General features: G+C 41.5%; 1 protein-coding gene across 2 annotated transcripts in view; it reads left to right on the top strand.

Moving 5' to 3' along the window:
• Positions 1–10,391, top strand: part of MTHFD1 (methylenetetrahydrofolate dehydrogenase, cyclohydrolase and formyltetrahydrofolate synthetase 1) — a 46,013-nt gene extending 35,622 nt beyond the window's left edge. For both annotated transcript variants that reach the window (XM_062630720.1, XM_062630721.1), the window contains 6 exons: positions 929–1,029; positions 1,991–2,168; positions 3,334–3,441; positions 4,678–4,830; positions 9,183–9,291; positions 9,467–10,391. In XM_062630720.1, coding sequence (XP_062486704.1) covers positions 929–1,029; positions 1,991–2,168; positions 3,334–3,441; positions 4,678–4,830; positions 9,183–9,272 — 630 coding nt within the window. In that variant the 3' untranslated portion in view covers positions 9,273–9,291; positions 9,467–10,391. The remainder of the gene's footprint in view (positions 1–928; positions 1,030–1,990; positions 2,169–3,333; positions 3,442–4,677; positions 4,831–9,182; positions 9,292–9,466) is intronic.
• Positions 10,392–12,999: the final 2,608 nt, after the last annotated feature.

Genomic DNA, 12,999 nt, shown 5'->3' with positions numbered 1-12,999 from the left:
GTCATGCAGTGCACACCTGGATAGCTAGTGTGTCACTTTTTTAGCTGCCAGGGAAATGCTTCCTCATATGAGCTGTAATGTTCTTCTTTTTTCAATAATGTTACTTTGGCTCTGCTCTTTCAAGCATTTCTTGTACTTGACCTAGCCTTTTTGTTTCTCCTGAGCTCATGCAGTTGTCTGTGCACTCAGTTTTTCATAGTAATATCTACTCTGTGTCCCCTGACCCTCTCAGTATGGAGTAACTGCTTGGCTGAAATACTGTCTCTGAGAATATTCAGAGTGCCTTTCTAATTACTCTCTTAGCAGTACCAGAGAGAAAAGCGAGTTAAAGTCTCGGCTTCTATCCCTGTTCTTTGAATGGTTGTGTAAATTTGGATAAATGGTCTGGCTCTCTTTACATTGTTGTAGCTTTTTCACTTACCAAACTTCTGTATGGATTATCTGTTGCATAGGAAGGGATGAAATGTCCGCATTTCCGTGAGTAGTCACTGATGCTGCAAAATGTAAATATGTGTAAGCTGAAAGCTGGTGCCACAGACTTCAAACAAGTGTCATGAAATTCACTGCTAATGATATTTATGCATAAAGAGGAATGTGTCCAAGAGGAAAATGAGGCTTTACTGTGGGGAGTTAATGAGCATGGGTATTAACTTACTAAGAATAACAAAAAACTGATAGAAAGGGATTTCTCTTACCTTGGCTTGGCAGCTGGAACCACTGATCATTAGAAGTAGTCATTTCTTTTCCTTTCTTCCATTCAAGAGCATGCATTGGTCTGGACTGTTCAGAAAGCACCGCTGGGGATTGGTCTTTCTAGTGTCATTCCCATTTTGACATTTTTATCATTAGCTGTGGACATAGTGGATTTGAAACAAAAGTTTCAGTGCCCCTGATAAAACATGCTTTTTGCTTGCTGTCTTTTCTACAGAATCTTCAACTGTTGGCAAAAGGATGTAGTAACCTAAACAAGCAAATCCAAAATGCACGGATGTTTGGTGTGCCAGTAGTAGTGGCTGTCAATGCTTTCAAGTAAGTGAGCTGAGATGTGGAAGTGGTGCATTGGTGTAAAATTTTGACATTTTATCTGCTATATTTAGCAATCTCTTGTTTTCAGTACTTTTCATATATTGTTTGCAGCATTTTATATTGTTGGAAGATGCTGAATAAATAGGGGAGCTCTTCTTAGCCATTTCAAATGCACCCCTTAATTAAAATTAGCTTAGGATTTTACAGCTAGTATCTGCCACTACTTACGCCCCAACTGGCCATATTACTGTATACAAAAGGTGCCTGTGACGATGTCGACAGTTCCATGTCCTTTTTATTTTGAGGACACCAGAACTGTACAGAATACTCCAAGTGAGGTATCACAAGAGCAGAGTAGAGGGGCAGGATCACCTCCTTCGACCTGCTGGTCACGCTCCTTTTGATGCAGCCCAGGATACAGTTGGCTTTCTGGGCTTAGAGTGCACACTGGAGCTGGCTCATGTTAAGTTTCTCATTGACCAACACCCCCAAGTCCTTCTCCGCAGGGCTGCTCTGAATCTCTTCTCTGCCCAACCTGTAGCTGTGCCTGGCATTGCTCCGACCCAGGTGTAGGACCATGCGCTTGTCATGGTTAAACTTCATGAGGTTGGCATCTCTAAATCAGCAATACTAATGCCTTCCTGAGTTCACTTGTGAGAACAGAAGTTACATTACTGATCCACAGGACAGAAATGCAGAAAGTCTGGAACACTTCTCTGTCAGGAGTCATGGGTTTCTGGCATGTACTTCCAGGGTTCTATTACTGTCAGTTGCTCTGTGGTGTAGTTGTCTTCACCAAGGTGAAGGCTGTGGTGGATAGTCGTTCAGCAGCTTCCCAATGGCTGGATGGTGTGATTTCTTTAGACGTTTTTTGGGTCTTGTCAAGAGTGAAAATGATTAGATTGAACAGTTAATATACTGTGTGTGCATTCTGATACAAATGTACAAACATTTCTCCTTACAGAACAGATACAAAGGCTGAAATGGCCCTTGTAGTGCAACAGGCAAAGGAAGCAGGAGCGTTTGATGCTGTGGTGTGCACTCATTGGGCAGAGGGAGGTAAAGGAGCAGTTGCACTGGCCCAAGCTGTTCAGAGAGCATCGCAGACACCCAGCAACTTCAGGTTCCTCTATGATGTGAAGGTATGAACTGGCAATATTACAGAGGTACCTTGTTTATAAGGTGGTTTCACTAGCTTAAGGTGCTAAGGACTGCCTGAAAGGCTGCTCTGAGAAACTGAGAAGAAATTTGGGTTTAGAACATAACATTTATTCCACTAATCTCAAAGACCTAATTATTCAGTTCATGTTGTTTTGACTGCTCAATGAAATATTGTTTACTTTTGCATTGAAAGATGCTGCTGTGACTCTGCTGGAGATGACACATAGGTTTCTACTGTGGCAGCCCTGTTACAGGTTAAGGGGAAGTTTAGTTCTTGAGCCTGAGATGTGCATTCCTATCAGAGCGTGGACTGGAGCAAGCCTGACCAAACCTGTTACCTTACTGCAGAGCACCTAGGTGTGCTGCTTGTTGCTGAGGGTAGAAATCTATATACCAGCGTATGGAACAGAATTTTTCCAGTTTTAATGTTTTTTTTTTGTTTTTTTTTTTTCTCCTTTCTCTGCAAGTAAGGCTTACAGAGTCACACTGCAGGTCAAGGTGAAAGAGTGTGTGGGGGTGGTTTTTTTAATGAATTTGTTTATTAAGTTATTAAGCAAATGTGACAGATGACATGGAGGTAATGAAGTCAGTGTTAGTTCCTAGGTTATAGCCTGAATTCCTGAATAGCAAGCACCTATTCAAGAACCTGATGAGGTATACAGCTATGTCATTATATTTATTTTAGCTTCTCAACAGATGCTTTCAGTTTTTCTTCTTTAGCCTGTTTTATTTGTGCTTTTATTTAACCATTGACATGTATTCCTTCAGATTATTTTCATCTGCTTTTTGGCTTAGACTTGGGAGAAAATAAAGATGCCTCTTTTGTGGTGGCAGTAGTTAACACATAAGCACAGTACATAAGAGATACTGTTGTGTATCTTTTTTTTTTTTTTTTTCTAACTGTAATAAACTCATTTTGCCCTCTTACCAAGAGAAATGAGTGCAACAAGATAAATGAAGTGTCTTTTGAAAACCCTCAAATTGTATGGCTTTGGTCTACAGCAAATAGAAGAGCTATTCCCATCTGCAGATGAGCATTGCACAATAATATGAAGCTGCTGTGATGTTACAGCTCTTTGTAGTTTGGCCCCACTAACTTGTCTGTCTTTTTTCTTGGTGTTTGTTGTTTTTTTTTTTTCCCCCTAGCTCCCTGTTATAGATAAGATCAGAATTATTGCGCAGCAGATCTATGGGGCAAGGGACATTGAGCTACTTCCAGAAGCACAGGAGAAAGTTGCCTTGTACACTAAGCAAGTGAGTTTTCCACATCACATGGTATCAGTGGTGCTTTTCATTTAAAACGCTCATATTGAACAGTGGTGTTCAAACTGTGTGTGAAGGAAATCATCGCTCAAATAACCTCTTTGCCCGGGGTTCACTATATGCTGCCATGGCAGAGGAGGATGAGGAGGTGGTATGTGGAAGGAGAAACTGGCCCTGGTTTCTAGCGGGGAAGACAGAACTCATCTGGCCCAGTAGCACATCTGTGATAGTGTATGGGGAGAGGAGGGCAGGAAGATTCAGTGATCTTTCTCTACTGTATTCTCCTCTGTTTCAGCAATTTGGGAATTGGGGAATTACAAGTAGTCACACTGATGCTAAATAGTCTCTGGGGTTGTTTTTATTTTTTTTCCCCTCTTGTTCCACTAAATTGTCTAATTAATTTTTAAACCCATGTGGATTTTTGGTAGTCACAATTTTGTTGGGGAAAATGTTCCAGTCATACAATACTATTTGTGGAAAAAAGTCTACTTTTATAAGTTTTGAACCTGGCAGCTAGTTGTTGAATTCAGTGCTTTTTGGTTGTTGTGTTGCTTTTACTCCTCCCTACCATGACATTCTTGTGAATTCATCTGCTTCTGCATTAATGAAAGTCTATAAAAGGGCTTTGAAGAGAAGAGCAATGTGAGAACTAGCCATTCGTTGTTTACAATGTGCTTGAACAATTTTGCTTTTGCAGTTTGTGTACTACTGGCATACATGGGTTTTTCTCTTTTGTGTTTCTTGTGTATCCCTTTAAAAGTCTGTCAAAATCCCATAGGCCTGTAATCGCCATTTCCTTCTAAACTTCAATTATATTGATCAAACATTTCTAATTAACTGACTTCATCTGTACACGAACTTTAGTTCCAAGCTGTTTAAATTAAGATTTTGGGAGGAGAGTAAGTAAATTGGCTATCAAAGTTGTGTATCTAACACTTCGATATCAGAAGTTTTTTGCTCAGTTGGATATTTGGAGGGGCATGGTGATTCTTTCTTTAATACTTGGTGGAGGGCAGGGGGAGAGTTGGGGGGAGAAGAAATGGGGATGCAGACTAGTCAACGGGTCTGACAGGCTGCGGATGAAGCAGTTGGGGAGTAAAACATGCTGGTAAAATGTTGGATGACTGCTGAGAATGGCAGAATAGAGCAGTTACATTTGTGTGCAGGAATACTTAACAAGGTTTTCACTTATTTCTCTCCACTTTTTCTTTTCATTGCCTTTCCCAGGGATTTGGAAACCTGCCAATCTGCATGGCTAAAACTCACTTATCATTGTCTCATGACCCTGAACAAAAAGGAGCACCTACAGGTTTTATTCTGCCAATCCGAGACATTCGGGCCAGTGTTGGTGCTGGGTTCCTGTATCCACTCGTAGGAACGGTATGTGATTGCATGAAGCCCTCAGCTGTGGGGCGAGGAAAAAAACTTCATGTGCATTCCAATAAGCAGCTACTTTTACGTATCTTAGATTAGGAGAATCCATGTCAGTTGCAATTGGTGTTTCAACAGTCCGGTGTATTAGATACCATGAACAGGTTTTTTTCAGGGGAAGAGGGAAGCTAAAATAGACTGTCTGACTATCTGAATACTTAGCAAGCCCCCAGGATACTCCTCGGGTCCTATATCTCTGTCTTCCTGGATTTTGAGGAAGGGGTGAGCTCTGTAGCTAATGAAATCTGGGAACTACATTCTGGTAGAGGGGATGGGAGAAACCCCTGCCCAGCTACTTGCTGTTGTGACTTTGCATTCCTGATGAAAGCACTTTGCTATATTGCAGGTGAAGTCTGTGTACACTTACAGATCAGGGTAGAACAAGACAACAACTCCAAAGCTTACAAAGCAAACAACTTCTGACGTGACACCTCCAAAGTGGAGCTGACCTGTACTGTTAATCATTTATCAGTCTCCCCTCCCATTTGGTTCTCATGGTTTTGTCGACCATCTGTTTGCTATTCAGCCTGCATCAGTTCCAGCAATTCATTTCACTGTGCCCTTGAGTTTTTCGTTTCTGGTCTTTGATGTGATTGGTACAATGTCAGCTGAGAGGAGAGTAGCCACAATGGAAACAGGATCCTGGCACAGCTTTGATATTAATTGACGGGCAGAAATAGAAGCTACCTGCAAAATGAACTAATATTTAAGTTTGCATCCAAAGCAAGAATTTTAGGATTAAAGGATCCATGGGAAATCTTATCTGGGGAATCTCCTCTGGGTAAATGTTGAGTGGTGTTTGATTATTTTAGGGGATGGAGCAGTTGGAGCAAGCAGCTTTGTCTTTTCCTTATTTTGGGGCCTCAACCTTTTTCTGAAGTCTTCATGCCAGCATGTTTGTTTTGATAAGTTTTCAAAAGCGTTAAGGGTGCATGGCTCTGATTATGGAATTTGCTGATTTCAAAGTTGGATCCATTTTTCATTCAAATGCCAGAGCCAAATATTGGATATCTTTTTCTTCTTAATTCTAAAAAAAAAAAAAAAAAAGTAGCTAGGTAAGGGTTTCCAGATTATCCAACATAGATAAAATAACCACATCCTGATTCAACTTTGGCTCATCTGTCTTTTTAAAGAGTAATGTGTGTTTTGGGATAAAATGGAAGATTGTGCTTGTTATTAATGGCTTTTTTTTTTTTTTGCAAGCCAAGATTTAATCCAAATTATGATTTATTTTTTTTTAATCAGTACTGGAGAAAGGAAGGGTACACAGCATTAATGAGCTGCACAAGAGTAAGACGTTTTCTGACATTAAAACTACTACTTTAGTTTCTGATGTCTTCAGTTTTGATGATGTTGGACTCTCTTTTCTGCTCCCTTCCTAGATTCCTAATGTTTTCTTACACATATAGGAAATCATGGTGTTAATTCTGCCAGAATTAACAGTGAGTCTTCCAGTTAGGGTCACGAAGATAACATTTCTGTGGTGTTTCTAAAGCCAGGGAAGGGATTTCCTTTTGAGAAAAAATTCAGGGCATTTTGAATCAGACCACTATTTTAAACCCATTCAGCAGGAGGTGTTTTAGCCTCAGAATAAATTTCTGGCAGCACCCACTGAACTCTGAGCTGAAAATGCAGCAAATGTGTAGCTCGGTGCAGAAGCTTTTATGAGGAATTTGAGGTTAAATTAATCACTGGTGAATGCATGCATATTCTTGTTATCCGAAGATAATCACAAAGGTATATCACATTTATTTTTTTTCTCTCAGCTTCTGAGTTTTGGGTTTTTCCCTTTCTGGCTCAAAGTTGAAGCTGTTGTAGTTTAATGAAATACTTTGAGGTTTAAAAAGAAATATAATTTAAAATATTATCGAGTTTTAAAGTGAAATAAATCATTGGACTCACAGAGTTTGGGTTTCTTTTCTGATGCTGATGATGAATTAAAAGGAAATTACTTATTCAGCTCTGGTTTTTTTTTAGTTTCTAAATAGCTTTTTTTGGGGATTTTCATGGGTGCAATAAATAATAGGTGCTTAGCTGGCATTGGGTTTATTTGAATTCTTGTAAGGGGATTGATTATATCCACATAGTCTAATTTTTTCAGGTAAGTAAATAGTGTGAATTGCCCTGTGTTCTTTTACAGCACATGGGGTGTTGAAAGCAAGGAGAATAATGGAGGAAAAGTTCATTTCTTCAGCTTTGAAAATAACTGAGTGGATTAAGCATTGTAGGTACTTGTACAGCAAATTAGTAGCTTGGATGGAAAATTATCCTGTACTACATGAGAATTCAGGGTTTAAGCAGACTGCTTTTAAGTAGCAGGTTAGTTATTATGGCTGTGCCCTATGGATAGGGAAGGAGGAAAATTGACTATTCATAGAATCATAGAATAGTTAGGGTTGGAAAGGACCTTAAGATCATCTAGTTCCAACCCTCCTGCCATGGGCAGGGACATCTCACACTAAACCATGTCACCCAAGGCTTCATCCAACCTGGTCTTGAACACTGCCAGGGATGGAGCATTCACAACTTCCCTGGGCAACCCATTCCAGTGCCTCACCACCCTAACAGGAAAGAATTTCCTCTTTATATCCAATCTAAACTTCCCCTGTTTAAGTTTTAACCTGTTACCCCTTGTCCTGTCACTACAGTCCCTAATGATGAGTCCCTCCCCAGCATCCCTATAGGCCCCCTATTTTCCTTTCAGAATAGCCAGTGCAAGAAAGAATAAAGTCAGGCCCAACTTCAGCAATATGGCAGCTCATTCTCTATTGAATGGCACTGTCTCAGCTCTTGCTGTGGCCCTCTGAATCTGTAAGTGGAGATCTGCAAAGCTCTGGTTCTTCAGTGTTAGGTAAATAAATTGTAAGTTTCTTGCTCTGCATGACCAGAGACCGATGGTGACTATGGTGAGAACAGGAAAACCTCTCCAGGCACTTTAAATCCCTTAATATCTTGGCTCTTGAGAGCAAAATATTCATACAACTAAACACAAATACAAGGAATGGGGGTCTTCTCTGTAGCTCCCCTGTTCTCTATCAGAGAAAGCAGCAGCTCTGACAAAAAGCTAATACAGTCCTAGAATTCATTATGAAGAGTGGTCTTGAAGTGATTTTTGCCTCCGCATAAACCACAAGACCTGCAATGGTATAGTCCATATGGGACTAATGTTAGCGCTTGTAAATGGCTTAGGAAAATCGATGGGACTCCAAAAGCTCACCTAATGGTCTTGAGTACTGCAGAAAATGCTTAAGCAATACAGCTGTGCCTCCTTGCTGCTTAGGTTATTATCAAAGGAAGATTGGGAGGTAATTTGGTAAGTGTGCAAAATACTTGCTCAGGGAGAAAACACCAGGATGGCAAAAAGATCTTTAGAGATAGGCATAACAGTACTGATTGTGAAACTGAGGATACAGATAGAAAATGGGACCTTGAATTTTTTATTAAAGCAGTTAATGATCACTGATGCAAACTACCAAGCAAGGTCACAAATTGCCCACCTTTATAGAGCATCCGTGTTTAGCCTACATGTGCTGCTGGACTAAATGCTGAGTTAGGGAAGGGAAAATCCTGTCAGCTGCATTAGTAAATCAGGCCAAGTGTAGTCCCTGCTGGTCTTGCATCCTGTGGCTTTGAAACTTGGTACTTGGTAATGGGACAACTGGAGGGGACTGGCCTGAGGCAGGTGTAGTGCTGGCAGCTGTTTTGCTAGCTTCAGTTCTGCCACTGCACAGCCCTGCTGACTCGAATGCCTCAGAAATGTTCCAGTCGGAACTGACCTTTCCGTCTCTGTTTAAGCTTTATCCCAGTTGAAAACCACAAACTATTTAAACTCTCTTTACAATAATAATTATTCCTAATTATTTAATTATTTAACACTTCTAGATCCTTAAAGAATTGTAATCAGCTGAGACTTTACAGTCAGCAAAGTTGTATTAAAATATGTATCCTCATTTTAATAACCAGAAACTGCCACAGGTAATTACTGGCTCACCACAGCAGTCCTTGAATGCTCCTCTAACAGTTAACTGGTCAGCTAGATTTCTAAGTACTTTGCCAAATCTTGGGATTGGTCACTGGCAGTGGCAGAAACCAAACTAAACCCTCATCATAAAAATCCAGACCTCCAGATCTGTGTACTGAGCCAGAAGTTCCTGACTCTCACAGTATGCTTCAAAATGGTACATGACTATCATCCAACTAGCTGTATATGTGCAAGGAGCTGCCATCATAGTCTTTAGTATTGTATCTTCTCTATGAAACTATTCTGCTTCCATTTTAACATTTTATCTTCTGTTGTACAGATGAGCACTATGCCTGGACTTCCTACAAGACCCTGTTTCTATGATATAGACTTAGACCCAGTGTCAGGAACAGTAAACGGGCTCTTTTGAAAGGAGTTAGTAACTGAAGGTGGGTGCCTTCTTCAAGGTTTTCAATATTTGGGCTTTATTTCTCCTCTTGAGATAATGGAGTTAAGCCGGTCTCATATTATGCCATATGTTTCCAAATGACATTTGATTATAATTCATCCTGAAAGTTGCCTGCAGTACTATATAATGGTAATTAAATCTATCTTTCTTTCCAGCTCCCAGAAGAACACCTGATGAGTCATGTAAACGGAACTATGCCCTGATCTTTTTTTTTAAAGTCAAAACAAGATATTACTGAGAATACAGTGCAAGAAGTGACTGGAAGGAGGAGTGCTAAAGCATCAACTACTTAATCTGTAATAGTTTTTATACTTCTGTGTTCCAAGCTAGTTAACACTGAGCATATAAATCATACTTCCTCTACAAACCTGCTTCCTAATTGTAGCTGAAGCAGAATACAGAAGCTTAGGTTTAGTGACCTCTGATTCAAGTACCTGATTTTAATAATTAAAAATCCTAAAGCTGGAGCTGTTTGGAACAGTCTTGGGTCTTAATTGTCTCAGCCATAGGGGTTTTGTAGCATATGCTATCTTTGAAAGTCTTGTACACTGCATATTCCTATTTGCCATGCTAAATTCTGTATTCTCCCTCTCTGCTATGGGAGAAACTGCTGCACTATGAAACCGCACCAGTGCCATTTAAAAGAGGGAGCAAGGAGGAATCCCCTTTCCTTCTTTCCTCTCTCCAGAAGTGGTTACTCTGGCTTCTGCTCTGAATTATTCCTGCAGACCACCTGAGCCACATCAAATTTCCCTTTTAGAAAGCCCAGCTGTGACTACCGTATTTTACTGTGAAAGAAATGGAACCTCTGGATGTCAGATCAGTTGGGATTGGATCTCTGGCCCATAACTGTGGCTTCTACTACACCCATCTTTTAAACCATTTTATGCTCAACAATCAATACAGTTACACTGTTGATGTGCCTTGTTTTCTGAGCTGCCTGTTTGGTGAACAGAGACAACATGAGTAGCGACCAAGTAACTTGTAGTAGGTTTTGTCAGCAGGCCAAGAATCATTCTGTAATGTAAAAATACAATTGCTGCCAATTTTTTAACTAATACAAATAAACTGGTAAATACTGGAAGTGCTTTTGAGGTGTTAACATACACACCAAGATTACTGAAGTAGAACTTAATTCTGTCATCAACTGTACACAGCAGCAATCCCTGTATTGACAAGTAAGAGTGATCATTGCAGCAGTAAGTTGCCTGCAATGCACCACTGTGTATGTGCATTTAATCCTGTTTCCTAGATGATGTGTGTCATCTATAGGAAATAAACTACGTGAATTACTCTGAATTTGAGATACTTGCAGTTGACAGCAAAAGATCTGAACTAAGACTTGCAAGGCCAATCTGTTTACATCAGAACTGAATCCAAAAATACGCTGATTTTAGTGAAAACTGGAATAATCAGGATGTAGGTGTGCACCAGTATAAGGGCACATCTGTAGCAGACAGATACTGTGTATATATACAGAGAGAGAGTGCTATAGCTCTAGAGTTACTCAGGAGGGAAGGATTATTGTCTAGAAATGACCTGATTGTCACAGAAGCAGACAGAACAGCTTGAATTGTCATTAAGACCATTTGAGATGCTATTCATGGCCTCCTAAAATTTCCTCTTTTATGGTATTCGAGGCTTTATTGGCAGCCAGGGTTGCCAGAGGGCCCACAGGCCACTGAAGGGTGTCAGAAGTTGCTGCTGCAGCCTCTGTGCCTGGCTGAAAGTACCTCTTCACCTGCGGCACCTCAGCCAGGCCTCCTGCTGCAGCAGGTTGCCAGAGCTGCTGCCAAGTCCACTGTCAGCTCCTACATTTAATCTTCCTTGCTGCACTGCTTTCCTGCAAGTGCTCTGTGTTCCACCTTCATTTTATGCTTACGAAAGATGGGATAAGTGCAAATTTATGCTAAGATTAGCCTCCTTTTAGTTTAGCATGAGCTCATAGACATGTGCTTGAGAGATGGTTCAAGAGGTTGCTAGTCCAGCTCCTGCAGGGAGGCAGAACAGTGGCTCAGGCATGCAACTGTTTAAGGTCTTCCTGTGCACGGCAGAACTGGTGGCAACAAAGCAGAGGGGCAAAGAAATACCCCAAGCATCCCTGGCGGTTAGTGGGGAATGCTTTGCTAACCCTCATTTTGAATGTTTTGAGATGTGAGCTCTCCAGTGTTCTGGGTTGGGGCAACCCCCAGTATCAACACAGGCTGGGGGACAAAGGGATTGAGAGTACCCCAGAGGAGAAGGACTCAGCAGGGGTACTGGTGGATGAAAGGTTGGATATGAGCTGGCAGTGTGTGCTTGCAGCTCAGAAGGACAAATGTATCCTGGGCTGTGTCAAAAGAAGCAGGTCAAGGGAGGTGATTCTGCCTCTCTACTCTGCTCTGGTGAGACCCCACCTGGAGTACTACATCCAGCTCTGGAGTCCTCTGTACAGGAAAGATGTGTACCTGTTGGAGAGGGTTCAGAGGAGGGCCACAGTAATGATCAGAGGGCTGGAGCACTTCTGTGAGGAAAAGCTGAGAGAGCTGGAGCTGTTCAACCTGGAGAAGACTGGGAAGACCTTATTGCAGCCTTTCAGTACTTAAGAAAGATGGGGAGAGACTTTTTAGCAGGGCCTGTTGTGATAGGATGAGGGGTGATGATTTTAAGCTTAACAGAGGGGAGATTCAGGCTGGGTGTGAAGAAGACATTTTTTACAGTGAGGGTGGTGAAGCACACAGTTTGGCCAGAGAGGTGGTGGATGCACCATCCCTGGAGACATTCAAGGCCAGGCTGGATGTAGTTCTGAGCAACCTGATCTCGTTAAAGATGTCCCTGCTCATTGCAGGGGTTGAAATAGATGACCTTTGAAGCTCCCTTTCAACCCAAACTGTTCTGTGATGATACTCGGGGTCTTGCAGGACTGACACATAAATAGGTTATTCTTAAGTCTCTCCTTTGCAGCTAAGTACACCAGCTAGTGTTTGCCTATTAAATAGGACACAAAGGACACTTAATTTCTGCTAAGTAAATATTGGAAGATTGTATTCTCTTTCTGTTGCCTAGAGAAAAATCTAATTATGTACGAGTTTGTTCTCTGTGGGCTCTTTGTGGGCCTAGAGCCCTTAGCTGGTGTTAGGGCCATCTGTTTTCCCAGCTGTGCTATAGTAAGAGTCCTGCATCATGTCATGCAGAGGTTTGCATCATGCAGGGGATTGATGTTGGTTTGGTTTATTTTTCTTTACTGGCAAGAGGGACAAAAGAAATAGGAGCAAGTGTTGCTTGGCTGGCTTGCTGCATGTTACCAGTGTGGGCCCAGAAAGAAAAGACAGCCTACAGTTGGGCCAGGACCTTTCAAGCTTACCTGTCTTCTGAGCAGATCCTCTATGTGCCCCAGACCGTGTTATTTATTTGCCTTCCACCACAGCCTTTGGTGGTACCATCTTCCCCAGAGGCACAGGAATAATTGAATTCCATGCAATATTTCCCCATGGGATTGAGGAGAACCTGCCTCCATCACGCTGGCATGCATGCAAGCCATCCTCACGCCAGCCATCCTTGTGATACTGTTTCCCTTCCTCCTGCCACCGGCTCCATCGAGGGGACATCTCCTTGAGGAGCCTCACTTATCTTTAATGCAGAAGTAAGGCGTAACTAGAACTCGCCACCCACCCTGGGGAGAGAAGCTGTTTCCAAATGAAGATTATTA

The sequence above is a fragment of the Pezoporus occidentalis genome, unplaced genomic scaffold (genome assembly GCF_034315485.1).
Source record: "Pezoporus occidentalis ecotype Australia unplaced genomic scaffold, CSIRO_AGI_Poc_V1 ctg36, whole genome shotgun sequence".
Classification (NCBI taxonomy): domain Eukaryota; kingdom Metazoa; phylum Chordata; class Aves; order Psittaciformes; family Psittacidae; genus Pezoporus; species Pezoporus occidentalis.
Note: the sequence above shows the minus strand (reverse complement) of the source record. Positions and strands in the feature narration are given on the sequence as shown.